Here is a 25,608-nt window from a genome sequence, read left to right on the forward strand (position 1 = left end):
TTAACAAACTTACCGCCTCATCCTACATCACTTATCATCTCACAGAATTTTGAATCGTCCTTTTATTTCATATTTGAAGTTACTTTAGGTTAGAAATATAAAAAATGAGAATTGGACGTATGAATTAGTGTAATGTGGAGTATGAACTATTATATATAATTCAATTATTTTAAAGATATTGGGTTGGCGGGTCGACCTGACAACCTAACAACCCAACCCGGACCCAACCCAGAAAAAATCAAGTTGGTGAGTCGAAAATACTCAACCCTAACCTGATTTTTTTCGAGTTGGGTCGAAATTGACAGCCCTACTAAAATTAGTACACAACTACAGTATAAAATATGGATGTATCAAAGAAGCTTTTAACATATCTAAAAACTCTAACGCGTTTGGTTCACAAAATGTTTTGGGAAGGAATGAAATCTTTCAAATGAATTGGAATTTGAAGAAATGGAATTTGACGGAATGTTTTTGATATTTTGAAAATTCAAGTGATGGAATGTTTACATTCCTATGGAATGAGATTCTATCAAATGATGGAATGTTTACATTCCTATGGAATGAGATTCTCTGTGCAACCAAACGCACCAAGGAATGGAATTCAATTCCAATTCCATCAAATTCTGTGAACCAAACGCGACCTGTTTACAGGATGTTTTTGGAAAGAATGAAATCTATCAAAGAAATTGAAATTTGAAAGAATGGAATTTGACAGAATGTTTTTGATTTTTTGTAAATTCAAGTGTGTGAAGAAATGAGATTCTTTCCTCCATCCCTAAGGAATGGAGATTCCATCAAATGATGGAATGTTTACATTCCTACGGAATGTGATTCCTTTTTCTTTGAACAATCAAACGTATTAAAGAATGAAATTCAATTTCAATTCCATCAAATTATGTGAACTAAACGCGCCCTTACTTTACTATACATGCATAACCCGAGTATAAATGTTTTAAGCATACAAATTCTAACTACAACTTTTTTCTTTTTTCATTTTTTTTTACTATTGGGATATAACAAAGAATGATGCTGCCAAACTGGTAAAGACAAGACTGTCAATATCTCACTTCCCTCATATCTCGTATGCATGGATTATATTGAGTGTTGTTGCTGCTGCTGCAAAGAATGATGCCGCCAAACTATTTACAGAATTACAGATAATGACTGGTCAATCTAAACATCAAAACATTTGTGATCTACACCTTTTCGTCTTTTTTCTTCTCATGAACATCTAATATAATGTCTTGCAGCTCCGGGAAGACTGTAATGAGTGCAAGTTCTAGTAAACCATATCCAAGTTGCTTCAAACACACAGCGGACTACAAAGTTCATGCTAAAATATCAGTCTGCGTCACCAAGTATATTCACTAGAAAACTAAGATACAAAAATTACCTGGAGAAAATAATATACATCTTTAGCGCAACGTTTGTATTGCTTATGCCCGATTAAACTAACCAATGTAGTAGGTGCTCCCTCTGAAAACAAAATTAATCTAGTCATGTTTGATATTAGTAATTATAACAAATGCATTTGAGTTACATGGAAAGTAATAGATAACTCACTGAAGATCATCTTTTTTATATCGCTAGCTCGACGAGCAGCCTCAAGCTGTTCCTCAAAGGACCCTTGTTTATTGTTTTTACTACCAGATTGGTTCTGCAATGAACCATCGTTTGACTGAACAGAATCTGTTTGACTCGCTCGTAGTTTCAGAAAGAATGTACCTTCGGGCCATAGAATCTGACAGACAATTTGCATTTCAAATGTCAATATAACATTTGTTACTTTAGTTTTTTTACACAAATGTCATTCTGTTTAGTAACTTACATCTTGTACCCAATGAATTCCTTGAGCAACCACATTATCTCTTCTGAGCCAATGAATTTGCCTTAACAACCAATCATCAATAGCATCTTCCATCATTAGCTGCAATATTTGCTTTGATATCCAAAAGACTTGTCGCCTGAAAGCACAAGTACGATATTCAGAGGTTTGGAGTTAAGAGTTGAGAATGTTACTAGAACTAAAATACCTAAATGATAACAAAAGACGGCAACTACATTCTAAAGTAAAGATAAAAATGGCAAACCTTAACCATCCTCTTCTCTTGAGTTGAAATATCTTGTCCACTAAGTTTAGCAACGGAACACTTACATTAGGCGGTGCCCACTGCAAAAAGAGATATTTCTCAAATGAAAAGCGTGGCAATCATGTTGTGTTTGGGTTGGCCAATGGCTGGTTGGAATCACCCAACCCAATATATAATAATCATATCAGAATGTCGTCATCCTGAACATGGACACACCCACTGTTTAAGGGTAAAAGTACACTTAAATAAAAGGTGGTTTAATCTTGTATGAGAAAATCGTGTTTAATGATAGATAGGGTGAAAGTATGTTATATAGTACTTGCTGGCGGTTCCCTAATGGTGTGAAGGATTAACCTCACGCCACCAAGTATATGTGTATAGATGTTTGTATGAGTGAGAATGCATTAGGGTTTTGGCTAGTCTCACAAGGAGGTATTTATAGAGTTCCCACGAAGGGTCCAGAACTTGGGCCTAACGGAATTCGTTAAGAAGTAGAGAGTTTGGAAGTTGGGCCTAACGGCGACATTAAAGAGTAACCGTTATCCTTTGACAGCTGTATTGGAAGGTACAAGTACGGGCTTACTAGCACTTTCTTGGTTGTACTTCTTGTCCCCTACTTGAGCGTACCCGTCGGAGCCAGTTAAGTATTAGGCTCCGACGTCCATCTTATCTTGTCTAAAGGGTTTAGTCTAATCATTAGTATGTCTGATTCGGACATTCCGGAGGATGATACATCATCACCCACTTAACCACCATCATCCCTAACACAACCCGTTTACTTGAATGAGTCAAAGGGGTAGCTAGTTGGTGTCCAAACTTGTCAAATGGGTTGAATTCTCAAACAATCAAACAATTACCACTAATGAGATGAATACTTACATAAAACACAACGAAAGTAATGATGAAGAACATATGTATAGGAATTTCACAATTTGTTGATCTTCTAACTTGTGATACTGTACTGGGTCAACTCTTTTTTATTATAGTTTTATCTTTATTTTAAAGGCTTACACTTCAACGGGTTGGCAGGAACCCATTTATGACAAGCCTAACCCAAAAATTACCCATTTTGCCCAAACCCACTTCTTCCATGTCAGAAACTGCCGCAATATTTAAAAACTAAATAACTTGACTCTCAGATAATCAGAGGCAGGATTTGTTTATCCAAACATGAGACCTAGTTAACTGATACTATCGTATGAATCACATTACCTCTGCTGGCACACCAAGAGGATCTTCCTTGAGACCAGAAGTTGATGTAAGGTTTGCAGTGAGGCCAAGTATTTCAGACCGATCCTCTGAACTCATTTTCTTATCCAACTCTAAGCTTTTATCGTCTTTTGACTTCAAATCATTATCCAGATTCTGCTCATTAGCAGACTCTGAGTCCTCAAGGTGAAGTGTGCCATCTTTATCACTTCCTTCATAGTCGGAAAAACTATTAGCGCTACCTGAGGTAGTCTGCTTGGTCATTGAACCAATTGCTTCATCAGATTTTAAAGAAACATTTTTATTAGTAAATATTCCAGAAGCTTCAGATGGAGAACCCGGGGCAACAACTTTCCGCTTTAAACCTCCTGAAACTCCTTTGAATTGACGCACAATATCATCCACAGCATCATCCACATTGACTGTCAACCATAAATAAACACAAAAATAAAATTTAAATGGGTCGATAAAGGTTATGTTTTATCTCTAACGGGTCAAATGGGTAAAAATTGATATGATAGTTGATATATATAAAGTACCTGCTAAAGTTTTCACCACCGATGATGACCTTCCAAAAGAGTAACTCTGCAGTCATAATATCTGTTAAGAAAACTAACGTGTGATATTAGCAGAAGTTAATGTATATACAAACCTTAGAAGACATGCTCAAGAAGTCCCATACTTCATGTTGCTCGGCGATATTAGCTATAGACAACAGATCCTGCAAAGAAAGATCTTCTTTTAAGTTAGAAAAAAAAAAGTTTTTAAATTATTATAGGAGTTAGATAAAGGTAGGTTCTTACTTGAAGATATTTATCAAGCTGTATACAACGTTGATGAACGAATGCATCCTCTGTGCTAGATGAGAATATCCTTTTAGGAGGCAAATGTAATGAATAATTAGGAATATCTTTAAGCTGACGGTGCAATCTCTCAAAATTTCTATATCTGCATAGTGAAACAAATATAATTCCGATTTCTTATGCAACTATAGATAAATGGTTACTTAAACAGCTTAGAAACAAAACCTTCTTTTCACAAACCAAGTTTTGTTATCCACATCCGTTACTGCAATCGAATACACTGCAAATGGATTTGAATCAAGATTTTCAAAGTATGCTCCTAGAACCTGTACAATGTACATAGCATCGAAATCAATACACGTTGTAATATAAAGGTAACAACTAGTCTCACATGGAAGAAGATAGTTATTTTGCAAGTCTTAAGTTGTCGATTCCTAAAACATCATAAACTTACCCGACACCTGAGCTTTGGAATATATCCTTCGGTACGTGTTACTTTATCAGATACTGTATTGGCATTGCGCACATCATTCTCACCGCCAACATTCGCGTTATAAAACTCTGGGATTACTAATCCACCTACTTGGATTGCACCTGAAGGTTCGGTTTGAGTCTTATTGTTCAAATCTAAAGCACTATTTGATCTTTCTAATGAAGCATTACTATTAGAATTTTCATCAACTGTCTCAGAAGGGCCCGATGGCTTGCTTTGATCACACGAAATTCCACCATCAAGATTCTGCTCTCTTTGTTGATCGTTTGAATTCTCATTAGGTCCACTACTGTTTTGTTCTGAAGCACCTTTCTTCTCAGCTTTCTTTTTATAGTTTCTTCCTTTGGTCCACATATTTTCAAGATTTTCTGGCTGAAGAACTTCTGTCCTTCTTTGGGTTGCTGCCTCAAGAACTCGAGCCCAAGCAGATGACGGTTGTTGCACAGATTCATCTTGAACCAGATCACCGACAATGGTCCCAGGTGGATTTAAACCCGCTTTCTTTTGATCATCAAGTGTAAATTGTGTCTTTTCATCACTCTTTTGACCACTTGAAGAGCCTGTTTTTAGGGAAGCAGACTCTACGCTTTTTAGATTGTTTGCAGCTGCGGGCTGATTCTGAGTTTGACCCGTGACATTAGATGACTGATCATTACCTTCCTCATTATCTCCCTTGTTATTTTTGGCTAAGAAAATAGCCTCAATCAACTCATTAACTTGCCTGACAAAATTTATCTTATTTAAGTGTTGTTATATCAAACAAAATAATGAGTCAATTAAACTATTTTATAAGCTCACCCAGGGCTTGCAAATCTCATTACAGGTTCCATTACTGTGCATGTTAAGAGCTCACGTGCAATACATCGAACTAATGGGCATTGGGCTTCCCGTGGTCTTAGTACTGCAGCCAAAAGCGCTCCCATAACCCGCTTAAGAAACTACAAGATGAAATATATAATCAGATCAATCATTCACATAATAGTAGTCTAAAATACTAATCACTTTACATTAGAATTCTTCACTCACACCTTGTACTCACTCTCGGGGGATATCAAAGCAGGATGAAGCTCCTTAGAAGCCATAAGATGATGTTTCAACCGTTCATCTCGCTCTTCAGAAGACAATGTCACCATAACCTCCCGTCCAATAGCGATATGGTTTTTCCTAAAAAGCTCCAAGTGATCTCCTACTAGATCAACTACATCTCTGAAATAAATGGCAAAATCACAAATTTGGTAAGTTTCAAATTCTGCCGTACTTTATTTATTTTGAACGACAGTCTGTCCTACTCCTAAACTACATGAATGTCCAGGATGCAACCGATGACTTGACAACCATTCTCCCCCCCCCCCAAAAAAAAAGAAAAAAAAAACCCAAAAAAAAAAGTAATCCATTTTCAGAAAACCCAATGGGTCAAAACTGACAGTACTAGCCAGATATATGCTTAAAGTCCCATTAGGCAAAAACAAGAAATACCAACCTCGTAAGCAAGTCAACAAGGTTTATATCTTTAACTCTAATCGAAATCTCAGCAAGAATATCCATAATAACCGTGTGAAGCAACTTTGGGGCTTCCTTATCGGGCGTTATACCCGAATACCACATATCAACAACAAACTCTTGCAAAAGTTTGTGAACAAAATCATCCAAAGCAGCCTCGACTATCGGAGAATCAATCTTTCTCTTCCATTTAGGCGGAGGAGGCAATGTCGAAAGCCTAGAATCATTAACAGACATTTGTTTCTTCTCTAGGTGTGACAAATATGATTGTCGGTTTGATTTCTTGTTCTTCCATCGAAAATCGACTTCTGTTAACAAAATATGAATCCCTGCTACCAAAAGTATTGCTATAGGTACATTCATCCACATTGATTTACTTGTGTCTGTAATATGTTAACAAAATATACGGAGTAGTTATTAACTAACATGCATTTAGACATAATGTACGTATGTAAAGAATGTTTGTCATGCAAAAAGTATTACAATTTGAAGATAATTGGATTAGAAAAAAATTAAAACTTACGAGTTAAGACATAAGTAACGATGAAAATACAAACGCCCCACCAAACAGTACGAAGTTTTGCTTCTTCGATAAGATCTTGTAACGTTTCCATGATCGATATATATATGTTTTATTGATGATGAATTTAAACCCCGGGCTAATGAGATATTAACATTATCGAAAAAGAAAATGATTGTTATATAAGTCCAAATTATTTTGATTGAATTGAAAAAACAGATTTTTAATCGAGAGTTTCTGGGATTCTTTGTGGTGACTTTTGCCGTGGTTTTTTTGTTTTGTTATGGTTTGGATTGGAGAGATGGATGTTGGGAGGGAAGGAGGATACAGTCAATTTAGGGTAAATTGCACAGTTATCCAAGTTTGTTAATTGTTAAATTTAAAAATAATCAATCTTTTTATTAATAAAGTTTTTCAAAACGTAAAATTAAAACTTTTTTGTAAAATTTCATTAATAAAAAGTTGATCAATATATTAAAAATTTGAGTTTATATTAAATTTTTTTTAAAAAATATAGCTCTTGAAATTATATACTTGACATACTTAACGATATTTGAATATTAAAATTAATAATACATTACTATGTATTATCATTATTTTTATTAAATGTCATCTAGCCGTATACACATACAATTTAACTGTACATATATAACATTTCTAGTTGACAAACTTAAATATTCAAGTTAATATTCTTACTTTATTGTGAAGCAGACCAATGATTACGGTTAATGACTATACGTTTTGACCGTGTCGTAGAACTTTTAGCATCGACCTCAATCGCGTCTGTAAACACCTCTAGACTACTATCGCCTGACCACTCGAATGGTACATCTAACAATACAGTAGAACCAATTTGTTTTTCCATTTAGTGGTTTGTTTGAAAAAAATTTAAAATTTTTATGCCTCTCTCAAAATTGTGCCCCGGCCCTCCTACGGGCCTCCCCTATGTGTTGATCATGATGCCAACTGGCCCTTACAAGGTAGGTTGCAGGAGGGTTTGTATAAGAAGTCGGGCCGATTCGATGTGAGCTCATATGAGGCGTAGGAACATGACCATTAATATCCTTTAAACATTTTACTTTTCGATCGCTTAAAATCATAATGAAATACCATGAAGATATAAGTTCCTAATTAAGACCAAATGGTCATGGGTTGTTGGACAATATTATTCTTCCTTTGGGCTTTATGGTCATTTTGATGAGGAGACTCTATTTTTGTACTCGCTTAAAATTGGGATATCTTTCTTTCAACATAAATAAACTAAGTAATAGAGCACGAGGGGCACCAAAATTTAAACAGAGGGCAAGGACAGTAAAGGGAGAAGCATCAATTACGAAGCAACATTCTATGCATTTCCAACTATTAGTAATACAAAAATCTCTAGATATGAACTACTGATAATGTTACCAGACTGCTATACCTCTTCTTTGTAAACAATATGCACAATTGTTGAATGGCTACACACTACTTATTACAGCAAGAAATGTTACTATACGGTTTTTTATATGCCCCTGATACACACATGTCAATCATCTCACTTTCCACTGCTAGTTACTCTGTCAATCTCACTTTCCACACATGAGTTATATATAAGTCAAATTAAGATGATTTTTATGTTTTATATATGAGTTACTTTTTTGTGTTGATATCTTCATTTATTTTTTGTTTTTATTGCTCTGAATGGAATGAAGATGCTGCTGATGATGAGTATGATGAAGATGCATTTACAATCATGTCCTTAAAACTTTTGAGTTTTGATGGATTATATAGAAAGATAAGGTTGTTTAATTTTGGTTTTGAAGACATCATCAAGCCTTTTTAATTTTGCAGACATCATACTTTTAATACTCTTACTTGTGCATGTCTGAGCCTTCATAGTCTTTATATTACGAAAGTTAAGGTTATGATGGTTGTCTCTCTCTTATTGGGTATGATGATGTGTTTAAATTTAAAATAAAGTTAAGGTTATGCTTTCCTTGGCATGGATTTGAGGTGTGTATGTGATCTTGCTCTCACATGCCAATCTTCTTAAATGCAGCCATTTTATATCACCACTCTTACTTTAGTATATCTGAGCCTTCATACTTTGGTCATAACTGTTTTTTGAAAAGCAAATTATACAAGGAATGAGTTAGATATGGCCTATTTTTTTGGTGCATTTGAAAAATAATTAGGGTATTGAGTGACATTTTGGAAACAAGAAGATTCCTTGGAAAGCTTAATGGTACCAGTTCTTTTTTTTGGGACCCAAGTATTCTGTTTTTACTATTTATACTATAAAAACGTTTAGCATTGAACGTGGTGGCCTAATTACCAGGGTGCTTTTCTTGATTAAAGTCTTTTTGCAGCTACGATTCTTAATGTTGCTGAACTTGCAACAACAACAACAACAACAACAACAACAACAGGACCCAATCCCTGCGCGGGGTATGGGGGAGGTAAGCTGTAGACAGTCTTACCTCTACACAAAGGTAGAGAGACTGCTTCCATAGGGACCTCCGACCACAAGGAAATGCAAGACGGAAAATGAGAAATGTTTAGAAAATCATACCTGTCCCAGAGAAACTGAAAAGAAGAGATACTTGTCTGCTGGGTCCGGCTACTATGCAGGTCGAACGTTTATCCATCATGCGTCCTACTGATATCTTAGAAACATGTATGACAATACAAATACAAATATCACTTCTGGCTCATCAAATAAATTACATCAGAGATTTCTGTAAAAATGGTACGAATATCACTTCTGTAAAAAATGGTCATACATTCTATCAATGTGAATATTATATTAGCGTATCAATTTTGATATTAACCCACAACTCTACATTATGGATGTTTCATTGGTATGTTTGGCAAAAGTAGCTTGTAGCTAGTGGCTGAAAGCTGGTAGCTGATGGTTGGTGGCTGGCTGGTGGTTATTAGCTAGTAGCTGATAGCTGTAGCTGGAAGCTGGTAGTTGTACCTTTTTAGATATATTTAAGTGTTTGGTAAAATAGTTGAAACTTTTAATAAATAAATAAAATGACAAAAGTAGACATAAGTAAAAAACATTTACTATTAAATATTACATATTACATTATGTTATTTATTAGTTAAATAAAAAATAATATGTCCTATGTATTATTTCTTTTTTCCTTTTTATCTCTTGCTTGGATTGACCATTTGACATCATAAAAATTAGTTCGTACATATGCCTCTGTACACTATAAAACGTTTTATGTTTTTATAAACAATTATTGAAATACGAGCATAGTGCCCGCGCGTTGCGGCGGCTAAAAGGCGATGACACTATAAAAGGGAGGAGGTGGTGGAGATCGAGGGAGACGGTAAAGAAAGAGGGCGTTGCGGAAGGTGAAAGAAGGTTGATGAGAGCGTGTAATAATTAAAAAGAATGGGGAAAGATGATATATAAGGGTTTTATGTTTAAGTAGGGGTGTAAGGGGTATTATGGGAATGCTGAAAAAGTGCTTAATTTCCTAAAATAGATGTTCAATATGTTTTATAAAGGAGTATAGAAGTATAGATATAGATAAAATTAAAAAAATAAGATATATTTATACTATTTATTAAAGTTTCATCTTAAACAACAACATATTCATATTATAAAAAAACTCAATAGTTAGTACTTGACATAATCTTTCTTAATCAATGGCTCATATCCAACAATGGAATATTATGTACGTATTTATATTTAGACATAGTATTTTTAAAAAGATTATTATTTAATCTTTTAAAAATAAAATTTAATTAACTGAACACATGACTAAAGATCATATTCATGTGATTTATAAAATTCTCACTTAGCAATAAAATTTTATTGGCAATAGCTAAAAAAATACTCATTTAGCAATAAAAGTTTATTGGCACTTGAAAAATAGTATGTAGTTGTAAAAATGGTCATACATTGTATCAATGTGAAAATTATATTAGCGTATCAATTTTGATATTAACCCACAACTCTACATTACAGATGTTTCATTTACTAAGGGTGTGTTTGATTGTAGCTGAAACCATTCAGCACTGAGTTCAGCACTCAGAGTGTTTGGTTTGTCTATCTGAACAAGGAACCATGCTGAACGAAAATCCAAATGATGTTGAACCATCCCACCTTTAAAGACTCTCTAAACCATTCAACAATCAACTTTTACCCAAATACCCTCCTCCCTTTCATCCTTACACCATATTCTTCTATACATTTTATACGGATGGATCAGGACTCTGTTTTTCAAGATATAATCCCTCTTGAAGACAAGAATTTCCAGATCTATTGTTATAATAATAGGGTTTGATTCATATGGATCCTTTAAAAATGATGGAAACCAAGAGACTAATCTCAGCCCTTGGATTAACCATCATCAAAATCCCATCAAACATGATTGGTTACTCCGGTGAATTACTCCGACGACTGTGCAATCATATTTGATTGGTCTAGCCAATCAAGCTTGATTGGTTACTCCGGCGACATTGTCCAATCATATTTGATTGTCAAGCCAATCAAGCTTGATTGGTTACTCTGGCGAATTACTCCAGCGACATTGTCCAATCATATTTGATTGGTCAAGCCAATCAAGCTTGATTGGTTACTCCGGCGGCGATCCAAGAGATGGTGGATTTTGATTTTCCAGCGAGCTCAAAAACAGTGTTTATTGGATAAGGTTTGTGCGGAATGTGTTTCTGAGTGTTTTGGTACAAGTTTCATGCATTAATTCGAAGAAGCAACACCGCTATAGTGTTTTTAATTTTTCCGGTGAGTTTTTCAAGTTTTCCGGCGAGTATAGATCGGATTAATTTCTGGTCAGGGTTTGTTCGCGGTGTGATTGTGAGTGTTTTGGTAGAAGTGTGATGTTCTGATTCGAAGGAACGAAGGATATATCGGCGTTTGAAGTTTTCTGGCGAAGTTTGTTGCTTTTTCCGACGGTTGTATCGCCGGAGAAGAAGGAGGAGGAGTTGGTTGCTGTCGCCGGTCAAAGATAAAGGTGGAGATGGCGGTGGTTCAAGATCCCGTCGCAGGAAAAGCGGGGAGAGAGAGAGGCAGATTGTGTGTGTGTGTGTGTGTGTGTGTTGGGGGGAAGGAGACGACAGGGAAGGGGAGGGATATCAAGGGTTGGGATTTATTTTTGAGGGGATAATCCAATGGCCAAGATTTGTCCCCTAGTTTTTAAAGAAAATTTAAGACTCAAATGAACAAAGTTCTATAATAATAACAATAATAATAACAATAATAATAATAATAATAATGTAATATATATCACTCTTGAAAACAAAAATATCCATATCCCCAATGTTACTGTAATTTTGATAAACTTTATATATCACTTTCGTATTCTGTTGCAAGTGGTATAGTAGCAAAATTTAGTTTTATAGTATTTTATGAAATTTAAAAGATATTTATAGTTTGCAAAGAGATTTGCTAAAAGGAAGTCGGTGATGTGTGAGCGGATTCCATCCGAAATTGAAACAACAAGGTTTGACACTATCTATATTTTTGTTAGGAGCGGAATTGTTGGCATTGAAGTCATGTAACACCCCAACCCCTTTTATTATTATTGTTATTTTCTTTTAAATACAAATTTGACCTTAACATTTCTATTTTTTTTTTATAAACGTTAACTATGCCAACATTAACATTTCAAAATAATATCATAAATACATAATTTTAAACACCACTTACAAACTTTTTTTTTTGTAACGATTTCCATTTAATAACCTCAACAAAATCATTTACCGGACATACATAGCTTAATTCAAAAGAAAGATTACTATGGGTCGGTCCCTTGCCAAGTACTTCATTTCCATACTTCAAAATTATCCATTCAATTCATCATAGGGATAGTTCCCTATTTATCTCCCCGCCTACAAAAATGTTAACTAAAACGTAAGCTTAATGCTTAGTGAGTTCTAATTTACAAACATAACCGTTCCACGTGCTCTCAGCACTTTATGTGTCCCCGACACTTTTTGTGGCCCCGTCACTTCATGTGCCCCTGGTACTTTTATTTTCTTGTGCACAACACTTTATGTGTCCCCGCCACTTCATGTACCCCCGGTACTTTTACTTTCTTGTGCACACAACACTTTAGTACTAGTACTTATCACACAGTTCCTATCACACAACATGAGCCCTCGGCTCTTTTAACAATTATACTTGTAAAGTAGAACTCACATTGCACGTGGTTATGCTGTCTAGCCAACACTACTTCTTGCACAATATTACCTAATTCAACGTCATATATCAACGTCATTTTCTTCTATAACATTGATCACGACTACTAGTTATTACCATTCTAAACTTACTTACATAAATTATGCTTAAAATCTACATGTAAAATTTGTTCGTTCTATCTTCTTTTTGTTTTTCGAGTTCACAGCTTACAACCCATCACATATCCACTTTAAATTTTTACATTACCATCTTCAATAATTTACTTTTGATTTAATATGGATCAAGAGCTTAGTCATTATTTATTGTAAGGAAAGTATGAGAAATATCATGATATTGCTACTAACTTTGTATTTATAGTACCACCATTCTACAAATTAACCCATCATATGAATTTCCAATATTTCTACCAATACATATCATGTTAACATACTACAATTACTTACTATTACACCAACCAAGACTATAAATTAGTTTATTAAGCTTTATAAAACTTTTTTCTTAAATAGCAAGTCATGTACATACACATCGATATTTCAAGCACCTAAGAATTTACCCATTTGATTAGGATTAAAATTCATAGTTGACTAATTAGTTTCTATCTTCTTCTCTTCGTTTCTTATTTTTGGAACACAATAACTACACCTAGTTTCTTAGCAAAATTTGAGGATTCAATCTCACTATTCTTAACCATAAAGTCATCGCAGATCATCATGTAATATTATTTATTTATTTATTTTAATTAATGATACTAGAACTGATAATAACATTACTTGTAATAAAACCACAATTTAATAATTGACTGACCTTTATTTATTTACTAGAATCTCACAACTTTGATATTTGTTGAGTGCCATTGTTTTCGTTTCTTTTCACAAGTCCACACCCACCCACACTTTCAATTTAGTCTTCTCCATAAATTTTTTAATAGTTTTTGTCTATGATGTTATTAACATCGCAAGCTCTTGACTCCATACCATTTCTAGACAGACGACTAAAATATGGCTAACGGGTTTTGTATCTAGACATTATCACCAAGTATAAGGTCGGTTTCTTATATGTGATTAAGCAAGTATGGTGTGACTAAGCAATGTCAATGTAGGCCAAGTGTCCGTAAATTTTATTGTTACTATTAATATTCGTAATAATATAAATTTACATAATCATTTATTTATTTCTTTATTATATATATATGTTAAAATATTGAACCTAATATATGCATATATATTTAAGAAAATGAGACGTTACAAGTCAATATATTATTAGTTTTTTTATTTTTTAAAATTTGATCTCTGTTGTTGAAAAGCTTAATATTATCATGATATATATTAATATTCATGTTATGTTTTTGTTTTGTTATAAAATGATGTTATGTTTGTGGTTGATAATCTTTTTACAGCACATGATCATGAAGGAGGTTGAAAATGTCATTTTAATTATTCAGATTATCCATTCAGAATAAATATTAAACATATATTTTTCATTGAAAATCAAATTCATTGAATGTCTTTGAGCCATTCAGACTTTATAATTATTCAGTGCTAAATCATTCTGAACACACCCGAAGTAAGGATGGCTAATTATATTTAAAACTTTATCATAAATCTAATTTTATCAAAATAAATCTTTTTAATTTTAAAAATATATAATATCCTTAAAACTCTCCTAATAAATATATATACAACTATCATCCAATTACCCTTTTTAAAAAATTATTATATATACAACCTAAACTTTTATTAATTATTTTCATTCATATTATATTTTTTCTTCTTATCTTTAATAAACAAATCAAGTTCAGTAAATTTTACAATAATAAAAAAAAACGGTTTTTTTATATCATTTTACTTTTAATTTTGGTATTTTGTTTGTGACTGTTAATTATTCGATATTGAATTGTTATGTTATTGTTATTTTTCATCTCTTTTAGGTTAGTTTGTTGTAAATTGGAATTTGATTATGATTTTTTTTAACTAAAAAATGGTTTACTCTTTTAAATTTTTTTTGTTATTTTTTTATCTATTTTATTTTTTACTATTTTAATATTTAATTCCATCAGATGTCAGACGAGCCTGACGATTAGAATTGGTATATCCATAAACCAATAACAAGCAACTATAATAATAAATGTCTATCGGTACAAAACATTTAGCGGTTTGGTTTTGTATAGGAATTGGGATTTGTTTGTGTATAATAAAAATCAAATAAAAAAAATATGTGTTATTAAGAGTCCTATCTTCTTTTTTTTTTTTTTAAACCTTCGGTCAATATGCGACATCAGGGAAATCTCATTGTATAATGGTGAAATCTTGCATGTATTCTAGACAACGAGATGTCAACCATAGGCCGTTATAAGTATTCGGTGGAAAAAACTTCGAGACTTATCATCCCTAAGAATCAAACTCAAGACTTTAGGTAAAACCTGAGATGCCTGTAACCAGTTGGACTAGTGAAAAAAAGCTCTAAGACTTGCTATATATACGAGTAAAAAGGAAAAGAAAAACAAAAAAGAAACCGACTTTTAACATAATAGCGGTTTGATACTAATTGGGATTTGTTTGTGTCCTCCCACCCATATATTGATCGAAACCTGTATATAAACAAACTCTCCATGCCCTATAAATTTAACTGTTTAACTTTATATTCATTCATCGATATATAAAATATAAAATATATATATAAAAGAAAACTTGTGAAAAGTTATTGAAAATTGTTGATCGAAGATGTTTGCCGCAAGGAAACTCCTCGATCACCACCATCGCCACTGCCACTGCCACTGCCACCAAATCTAATGTTTCTTTCCGTCCAGCAGCCACCCCATCAACGTCAATTAGTCGACGTGATTTTACTACCACTATCAACGCTAAGTATATACCAGGTATGTATGATATAGTACTAGCTAGTTTCTTTTGATATATATATATATATATATATATAGATGTTTCTATCTTTATTATTAGGATTGTTTTTGGTTAGATAATATATTGAAAATATAATACTAAATCAACATGTATGTATGTATGTATGTATGTAGAATTGGCGGTACATCTTGCAAGAAAGATATTATTAGACAGGATGCCGTATACACTCTGCTTGACGGAAAATCGTGAACAAGTACTTGAAGCCATAACTCTAAGTATCCCTCGAATCGTGGAGAAGAAGGAGACTAATGAAAAAGGGGCCTTGAAGGTTTTCCTAGATTTGAAAGCAGCCAATGAATCTGATATCTCCTCCAGTTCTGTGGACGTGGACAATAAACGAAACGCCGTTTTCTTCGAAGCCCAGGTGGATGATAGCTGCAGCAGCAGATATTATTATAACAGGGTCAATCTAAGAAAAAACAGTATCTATGATGATATCGATATCGATAATCACGATGCACTACAACAAATATGTCATTTTTTCACGCTTGATTTTTCATACCTTTAAACAGTGTGAAAAAATTTGTTAAATAAATCACATTTAAAAGTGTGTAGAAATAATTTACATTTTAAAGTGTGAAAAAATTTAAAAAATCACAATATTTACACACTTATAAATGTGGAAAAGAAAAGTTCACACTTTCAAGTGTGTAAAAATATATCAATTGTTCACATTTAAAAGTGTGGAAGTTAATTTGTAACACTTATTTTCTTCACATATGGAGGGTGTAAAGAAATCATGTGTTACAAATTGGCTTTCACACTTTTAAGTGTGGAAATATTTTACAAGTGTTCACACTTTTAAGTGTTAACATTTTGTTTGCACACTTACAGGTGTGAAAAAATTACAACTTTTGAAATTTATTCACACTTTTAAATAGAACTTTTTTTTACATATTTTTATATGTAATTAAATTCATAAATTGTTTTAAATTTTTTATAACCAAGTGTGAACCAATGATTTGTAGTGATGGAGGTCTACCGGTAACTCTTTGCAAGTACGTTCCTCCCTTCCTCCGAAGAAAGTATATATGAGAGTAATTTATAAGTTTCATCAATCAAAGATGATTGTTCCATCTTTTACGTACGTACGTACGTACTTACTGATGATTTTTTTTTTCTTTATTATTATATATTATATATTACTATTAATTGATTAATTATTGATAATGATGGTGTACGTGTGTTTGTTATTTTTTCTTCATTTACTAGCTAGATTTAGAGGATGAATGTTATGTGTTTTTTTATTTAATATATCAGCTATAAAAAAAAATCAGATAAGCAAGCACAATTAGAGATCATGTGTACAACTTCCTTCGATGATCCGTATGTTCTTAATTAAACATCAAAAGAGTGTTGTTTTAAGCTTGTATATCTTTCAAAATTCTGGTAACAACTTAACAGTCTGGAGCGCATGAATTTTGGAACCAACCCGGCCAGTCAGGGGAAATTTTTTTGAAACAGTTGTTTTTCAAGGGTGTTTTGTTAAACAAGTTTTCGAAAAAAAAATAATTGTACAAGTGGGTAAACCGGTATTTCTCGTTTTTTTTACTCGAAAATGGTATTTGCAATACCGGGTTAAGAAAAAGCAAAATGAAACCGGTATTAGCATTACTGGTTTCGAAGTTTGGTGGAGGAGGCAATGTCTAAAGCCTAGAATCATTAACAGACATTTGTTTGTTCTCTAGGTGTGACAAATATATATGATTGTCGGTTTGGTTTCTTGTTCCTCCATCGAAAATCGACTTCTGTTAACAAAATATGAATCCCTGCTACCAAAAGTATTGCTATAGGTACATTCATCCACATTGACTTACTTGTGTCTGTAATATGTTAACAAAATATACGGAGTAGTTATTAACTAACATGCATTAGACATAATGTACGTATGTAAAGAATGTTAGTCATGCAAAAAGTATTACAATTTGAAGATAATTGGATTAGAAAAAAATTAAAACTTACGAGTTAAGACATAAGTAACGATGAAAATACAAACGCGCCACCAAACAGTACGAAGTTTTGCTTCTTCGATAAGATCTTGTAACGTTTCCATGATCGATATATATATGTTTTATTGATGATGAATTTAAACCCCTAATGAGATATTAACATTTATCTATATTTGAAACATAAAATAAAATAAATGATATGGGAAAAAGTTGTTAATTGTAACGCGAAATTATTTTGATACAATTGGGAAAACAGATTTATGAGAGTTTCTGGGATTTGTTGTGGTGACGTTTGCCGTACGTGGTTCTTTTGTTTGCGTTTTGATTAGCTAGAGAGGTAGATATTGGGAGGGAGGATTCAATCAAATTAACATGTTACAAACAAACAATCTGTTAACATCCAACATACGAGTAATTCTTAAAGCTAAATACATATAACTAAAAACTATATCAAAAATTCAGAAAATAATTATTGTTCAAAAAATGGGATAAAAATAAACTAATTAAATATATTTTATTTACGAATATTAATCTTTATATTATAAACGAGAAGGGTACCCACGCAATGCGGCGACGACGGCGACGGGTGATGGTGGTGGCGGCGAAAACCATGTGATTATTAATGTAAATGGGGGTAACGTGGTTATTTTAAGACTCAAAAGATGTTGTAAATAATTTCATTACATATATTAATAATATATTAGGTGAAAATATTTAAATTAATTAGTGAAATAAGATATGTAGTTTGAATAGATCAAGTATATTTTAGGGATATTTTTGGTAAATGTAGTTTGTGGACTGAGAAACTGTTGAAAGTTAGTATTTCGAGATTTTTAAGGATAGAAAAATTGAGAAGGAGAATAAGTAGTTTATTTTTATAAAAAAATAGAAATAAAAAAACAATTATGACCATTACATCAACCTTTAATAAAAAAAAAAAAAACTTAGTTCGTACTTGGCATTAAAAGAGACCCTTTCGAGCCTTAGTTTCTAATAATAAAATATAATACAACATCATATATTTTTATATAAATATAAATATTTTCCAACATTATTTATCCAAACTACCTCTTTCATCTATTAAATAATTTAAAGCCTTCACTTATAATACTTATAATTCTCTTAGTGAAATTATTTACAACATACATTTTTTAACCTTTAAAATAACTATATTATCGTATTTATGTCAATTAGTTTTACATTAATAACCACACCATTACTGCCACCACTACTACCGTTACTTTCAGCGCCGCTACATTGTGAGAGTATCCCCTCTCGTTGCTCATTTATAGCTCGAAACTTAATCATTTTATTTTTATTATTTTATGAAAGATTGATTAAGGCATTTAGCATTTAATTTAATTATAATATATACTTGTATACTCCGTATTTCTGAAGGTTCTTGCCATGACCCGGCCCAAACAGAGCAAACTGTTTGATACATCATACATATGGTGTAAATTTAAATGATGCCCGAACGTAGTTATTTGGCCACATCAATAAAGTTGGACATACATTGAGCATCAACGTTTTCGATTGTTGCAACTTTTTGCCTTCGGTAAAATTTAGAACCCAAGAATCATGCATCATTATGATAAATTACACTAAATTTGTACTTTATCTTTTCCACTCTAATAAACAAGTACAAGTTATAAAATTAACCGAACCAGACGTCTCTCGATATATATGGACCTGGTCTTAACCAATTAAGCCATTGATGCCTTCGTACAAACCAACTAGCGAATATTGTCTAAGCTTTTCGACCTCATACCACGAATTAAGAACTTCTAACATCTTATCTGTGCCCGAAAACGCTAGCTGCACACTAATGCTACAATCCACCGAGCCACCATTAGTCTTGCACTTTGAAACGGGTGTAGCACATACTTCATTGTCGAGGCAAATGCCCGATCTCTCTGCACACGATTTACACCCAAATTTCTTCCAATATAAGTTAACTAGTCTTCCTTCTTTGAATTCTAGTACCTTCAAAAAATCAAAATATTTGATCAAAATACGTTCAATTCAAAAAGGTGTGTGTTCATTTTTGTACTCGTCTTACCAAAGTGAAACTTGTGATGATGTTAGATTTATCCGCAACTAAAGTAGGGATTGATCTTGCTGCATATCGTCTTCCAGCAAATGCAACCATGTATCCCCCGGCTTTTGCCTGTGCAAATTGTTTTTTTTAATAGCGAGTTAGTATTTAATTTCACTAAATTAACTTTTAAGATTTAATGTGACATGGGAACCTAACAAAACTCGATCATTTTGTCTCTCAAAGTGACAATTTATAGAATTTTGGCCTAAAATTAAGTGTGAAATTAATGGGAGATATGTGTACCGGATCAAAGTCAGAGGTATTAAGAGTGAGAAATGTGAGCTCGTCGACTTTTGGCCTAAAAACAGCGAGTTGAGCATTAGTTCCGTGGAGGGAGAGGCGAGTATCGCAGGGTGAAAGCTGAATTTGGTTAGAGAAGAAAGATTCCTTTGAAGAAAATGCGAGTCCAAATGTAAATCCATCCCCTCTCAAAACCTTTGTATCCGAACATGGATCAAACACATTGTTGGTATCTAAGGAATAAACCGCCATCACTATTGCCATAATCATTGTTAGAATCGGAATTGCCCGATTCGAATGGAAATATAGAATCGAAATAGATAAAATCATGGCTGCTTACCCAAAGATCAGGGGAAATTTTGCGATGGAATTTATAAAATCAAACTATATAATGTTCTTCATTTCTATCGGGATGCTGGTTTTATATTCATTAGGTGAAAATTAAAGGGGTTTTAGTTTACTTATAGATGAAGTTTTTTTTTTCCTTAAAAAGAAGAGTTTAGAGATTTATGAGACAGGCTAGAAATGGGAGCTTGACACGGCTTATTAGGCTAAGTGGGTGGATCTTGTCCTAATTTGAAGTTGCTATAGAAGTTGTCAAGTAATCATCAATAAATTCACATATTTACATGCTTAATCACATATATTGGGATAGGAAGAAAACATTGTTACGCCTTTGCCTAATTGTATAAAAAATGTTACTCTTCCGTTCCACTAGAAATGTCATAATTTAAATATTTAAAGTTTTTATTTTTAAACTTTGACTTTAAATATATTTTGTTGTGTTATATAAAACTTGATAAAAGTAATACCATTAAAAAACACGTCTAAAACACAATCAATTCGTATAACTTTTATCAAACATTATCTAACACAAATAAAATTATTTAAGGTCAAAGTTACAAAAGTTAAACTTTGAAAATTCAAAACATGACATTTTTAATAGGACGAAAGGAGTATTAATCTGACTTTTTCAATCATGTTTGTTACAAGTATAACTTATAAGTTTTGAGGAGAGTAAACTTGTTTTTCTTCTGTTAAGGACAATAATTACATGTTTATCGATCTTTGCTGTGTTTAATACCTTATCAATACAAAGTTAGGAAAAAGATAAGTGACATGTGAAGATAATTTTTTTAGTTATATATGAAATTAAAGTGAAGTTGATTAATATATGATTTAATAAATTTGTTAGAACTAATTTAAGAAAATCCTAATCCTATGAAAAGCATATGAACTCCAAACATGAAACACCCTTCCTTGTACAAATGAAACGTAGGCATTGATGTGTTATCATAGTTGTAGCGCTCTAAACAATGCCTCTTCAAACAAAAACAGTCGATCTTTTAAAAGCTGGCTGACTCAACCGGTTTAACAGGTTGAACCAATGACCGGTCGAGCTTAATTAGTTTTTATCTGAGTTTATTTTTGTGTGATTCAGCTGGTTTCCAGTCGGAGCCAGATTATTCTTAACCCAGTAACTTAGACCTATTTGACCATAGTACAAGAAAAAAATTGGGATAATTATAGTTTATCATGAACTATATGTTTTCATAGTTTATCATGGGAAGGGGGAGGGAGGGATTTCCCTAAAGTTGTCCCAACTTGACTATTCATGGGAAGATTTTGACCCTTGGATAAAAATCAAGGTTCAACATTAACTAATCTTTAAATTTTGACCCTTGATTTTCATACAAGGGTCAAGATCTTCTCAACTTAACTAGTCAAGTTGGGATAACTTTAGGGAATCCTTTCCCCGAAAAACCTCCTTTTGAAATCTAAAGTGGGATAATTACTTGTACCAAATTGATGCAAAATTTTCTTTCATATAGGTTTTTTAAGTGCAAAACACTTAACTACTTAATTGGGCTCTACTATACATTAGTCAAAACTAGCAAATTATAGGTAATTCATATGATTTTAGTTTTTTTTTTTATCAAAGTACATGTCAAATCGCAAGTTTGTACACGGTATGTGGTTTCTGTGACCTAGTGAGCAAACTACACATGCATAACAACAGGTGAGTCGCACCTCAAAGGCGACATGCGTGGATCACAATGCCAATTGGCCATTATAAGGTTGGTTACAGAATGTTTCATTAAGAGAAATGGATCTGGTACGATGTGAGCTCATGTTAAGTGAGAATAAGAACATGATTAGAAAGATATCAAATAAGACTAAACTTGAAATCTTAAACATGTTGAACAACTTGTCAACAAAATATTTTTGCTTAAAGAAAAATCCATAATATCCTTTAAACAATTTCCTTTTCGATCACTTAAAAACTTGATAAAAAACAAAGAATAAGTTCCTAAGACCAAATGGTCATTGGTTTGTTGGACGGTATTATTCTTCCTATGGGCTATAGCCTATATGTATGTTTTCTTTTTAGTCATTTTGATGAGGAGACTATTTTTATTTTTCAAAAAAATTAAGGGAACTACCAAAAATGTCCCACATAAGATTTCTAGGCCAAGATTGGAAGAATATGTGTAAAACACAAGCTCTGAATTCTCCTCATCTTGTCATCTTCTTTACAACCATCCATTCATCTTCTCATCTTATCCAAATATCTTTCTTTTTCTCTTTTCTTTCATCACCCACTCATCATCTCCACATTTCAATCCAACCCACCCAACTTACCAAATTTTGTGTTCAACCAAAAATCTCACAATGGCAACAGCCTCAGCCACTCTATCTCCAGTCAACTTCACAGTGGTTGCACCCACAAGTAAGTCATCAAACAGAACAACAACCAAAGTGACTTACATCAAAGGCATGAACTCATTTGGTGGGCTTAAAGCCCATAACACCACTGTGGCTGCATTAGGACTTCCTGTTTGCACTGAACAACAATTTGCAAACATTGTTTGCTCATTGAGAAAGAAACCATCATTTAAAAATGGTGGTGGTGCACTAACTTCAACTTGCAGTGCAGTGGCTGAGATTTTCAAGATAGCTGCAATTATGAATGGACTAACACTTGTTGGAGTTGCAGTTGGTTTTGTTCTTTTAAGGATTGAAGCATCTGTTGAAGAAGCTGAGTAAGATAAAATATTTGTGGGGAATTCTTCAAGAGATTTCACACTTTTTGTTTTACCCCAAAAACATATTATTATCTTTTGTTTCATTGTTGAATTCATGTAGATTCAATCATCAATCATAAATATGTATGCAGCAGATGTTATATATATAATACCATCATTTATGCTCTTTCTTATATCCTTTTAGTTAGGTGCATATTATAAGCTTTCTTATCTGTCGAAGTTTAAATGTCCTAGTTAGATTTTTCAAGTCGTTCTGTTCTAATTTTGACCGTAAATATTTTGTTTGTGTTATATATTTGTTTCTCTATAACGAATATTAACCATACTTAATAGTCTAATACCATCATATATATATATGCTTTCTAATCTGCTTCAAGTAATGTGTAACAAAATTCAACCAAAAAGTATTATTAGACTAGTAGCAACATATATATCATTAGTAGTATCAAAGCTTTTTGACAATTTATAACCCTTAGAAATGATTCTGTTATCCCATATACATAAGTTGCATTATGGGTAAGTAACTTGCTTAAATCCACCAACCGAAAGAGGGATTTCAGCAATTCGACTATTAAGTCGTTCATACTCGATAGCTTGACTTCTAGGAGGGGCCTTTTTCTGGAAACATAAGCATATAAACCCCACAAATATTAAAATTGCGGCGAGTATCCAACTGAACTGTAAATTAGCCAACCCTTTAGCCCTTAAAGCCGCCTCGTGGTTCCCACACATGACTGCGCCGTGCATATCACTGTCACCACCGTGGCCTAACCGTATGGTGCACCCTTTGGGGACAAACTCAGGAACCCATAACATGAACCCCATGTTAATGAACCAAAACCCTTGAAACGCGACTGATATAGAAAGAACAAGTGATGAAGGGAAGCTGGATGGCATCATAGTGACAGATAACGCTGTTAAAAAGGAAACGATCACAATAAGTTGCATTAGCCAATGGTAATGACCCTCGATCCCTACATGATCGGCTGAGTGGTAATAAAGTAAAAACAGCTCTTGACCGAAAACAGAAGCAGCAAGAATTCCAGAAACTTCAAACAAGATGTCGGATTTCTGTTTTAACTCGCTGTAAAGGGTAAAGCCAGCATATATAGCTAAGTGTAGAAACATTGTGGCGTGCTCGTAATTATTGAGCTTAAATGCAAAGGAGAATAAAGGGTAATCCAAAACCTGCATAACTATGGAAAATATGGAGAAAAAAATAATAAGCATGAGCTCCATGTATGCTAGCTTGGACACCGGACTCACTAAGGGATGCCAAAAGCTTGATTTGAATTGGGTCGGGCCTTTGAGGTGGTAGGCTCGGATGGTATTGATGATGTGCCATAATCCAAGTAGAGCAAGGGCCGAACCAGGGACTAGATGTCCTGCTAGTGTTCCCATGGAATGTTGTACACTAAAATATCCGGGTTATTGTAAAAACAATTGTTTGAACATATATATATGAAGATTCAATCATGTAAAATAAAAAGAAGGTAGATGTCAATAATCAAACTAGTGCATTTGTAATTTGGTGAATGTTGTATGTGTTTTCCACAAACAAGTAATCAGAATAAGACAGCCATTTTTAAGCAAAAGCTAGCACAAGGCAAAAAGATGTGTCTTATCTAACATTCAAGGGGCAAATGTTATGACATAAAGAAAACATATATATATGTTTGAAACTACAAAACTCTACGCAAAAAACACCTTTACTTGTGCATGAGCTAGAAAGTAAATGTATCCTTGGTGAAATGGACATTGTTGTCCACTAGATGATTAGAAACAAGAACATCCTATGTGTCCATTAAACTTGATTAAGGACAATAATTATGAGTTTTTAAAAGATTAATTATGGGACGGTATATTCGCACGGGTCGTTCAAAGATATCCTTTTCTATGGTCTGTTTTTAAGAAGAGAAGATTATGTATGAGCAATATACACTAACTTTAAAAGATGGATCAAAAAGAACATTTCATCAATCACAATATGTATGCACCAGAAATACTTGCATTATTGACAAGTTAATTAAAGATTCACAAAAGTAGGCAAACATCTTGAGTACAATAGGCTTTGTTTTTTCTTTGTTTTTTCAATTCAATCAGTGAGAATTTAGACTAAAAATGTAGGACTGTGAAAGGGTAATAGATATTATGAGATTTATGAAGCATTGCAGTTTTTTTAAGAAAATACTTTCCACAGTGAAATTGCAAGAATTTATAGTAGTAACTTATGTGACACTGAATAATGATAAAATGATAAACCTTGAAGGTAAAATCAATGTCCCAATTTATATACTAAGAAAGGCTATTCATCTTCTATATAAGAAAGAGGCTCTGCCCTTTATGAATTAAGTTAGTCCCATACTCCCATATGTAGTTGCTTTGATAGTATCAAGCTCCATGGACCATGGAGCTGTTTTCTCATTAATTTGTAATTTAGTTTCTATTTATTTTAGCTTTAAAAAAATGTTAAAATACACTTTTTCGTACGTTAATGAAAGTTTTTAATAGTTTATTTGACTTTTGATCATCACTTTAGACTTGGGGCCATTTTGGCCTAAACTGTAATAGCCCTCTG

The 25,608-nt window shown here is 33.1% G+C and overlaps 4 protein-coding genes across 4 annotated transcripts; 1 reads left to right on the top strand and 3 right to left on the bottom strand.

Annotated features, from left to right (window-relative positions):
- Nucleotides 1–984: 984 nt before the first annotated feature.
- On the bottom strand, nucleotides 985–7,480 carry LOC122591870. Its single transcript, XM_043764098.1, has 16 exons — nucleotides 7,339–7,480; nucleotides 6,619–6,717; nucleotides 6,076–6,478; nucleotides 5,624–5,801; nucleotides 5,394–5,533; nucleotides 4,557–5,316; nucleotides 4,328–4,428; nucleotides 4,103–4,247; nucleotides 3,952–4,020; nucleotides 3,839–3,884; nucleotides 3,303–3,721; nucleotides 2,091–2,170; nucleotides 1,829–1,964; nucleotides 1,564–1,741; nucleotides 1,394–1,476; nucleotides 985–1,319 (listed from the first exon to the last, which is right to left on the bottom strand). The coding sequence occupies exons 1-16, from the start codon at nucleotides 7,478–7,480 to the stop codon at nucleotides 1,197–1,199; spliced, it is 3,102 nt and encodes a 1,033-aa protein (XP_043620033.1). The 3' UTR covers nucleotides 985–1,196.
- Nucleotides 7,481–19,178: 11,698 nt separating this feature from the next.
- On the bottom strand, nucleotides 19,179–20,389 carry LOC122594430. The gene is made up of 3 exons (XM_043766886.1): nucleotides 19,987–20,389; nucleotides 19,705–19,812; nucleotides 19,179–19,628 (listed from the first exon to the last, which is right to left on the bottom strand). The coding sequence occupies exons 1-3, from the start codon at nucleotides 20,311–20,313 to the stop codon at nucleotides 19,341–19,343; spliced, it is 723 nt and encodes a 240-aa protein (XP_043622821.1). The 5' UTR covers nucleotides 20,314–20,389; the 3' UTR covers nucleotides 19,179–19,340.
- A 2,144-nt stretch (nucleotides 20,390–22,533) lies between these two features.
- Nucleotides 22,534–23,196, top strand: LOC122592918. The gene has a single exon (XM_043765250.1). It carries the CDS (start codon nucleotides 22,657–22,659, stop codon nucleotides 23,029–23,031), a length of 375 nt encoding a protein of 124 aa, XP_043621185.1. The 5' UTR covers nucleotides 22,534–22,656; the 3' UTR covers nucleotides 23,032–23,196.
- Nucleotides 23,197–23,412: 216 nt separating this feature from the next.
- On the bottom strand, nucleotides 23,413–24,517 carry LOC122592917 (transmembrane protein 45A). Its single transcript, XM_043765249.1, has one exon. It carries the CDS (start codon nucleotides 24,429–24,431, stop codon nucleotides 23,541–23,543), a length of 891 nt encoding a protein of 296 aa, XP_043621184.1. The 5' UTR covers nucleotides 24,432–24,517; the 3' UTR covers nucleotides 23,413–23,540.
- Nucleotides 24,518–25,608: the final 1,091 nt, after the last annotated feature.

This window comes from Erigeron canadensis, chromosome 3, assembly GCF_010389155.1.
Source record: "Erigeron canadensis isolate Cc75 chromosome 3, C_canadensis_v1, whole genome shotgun sequence".
Taxonomy (NCBI): Eukaryota; Viridiplantae; Streptophyta; class Magnoliopsida; order Asterales; family Asteraceae; genus Erigeron; species Erigeron canadensis.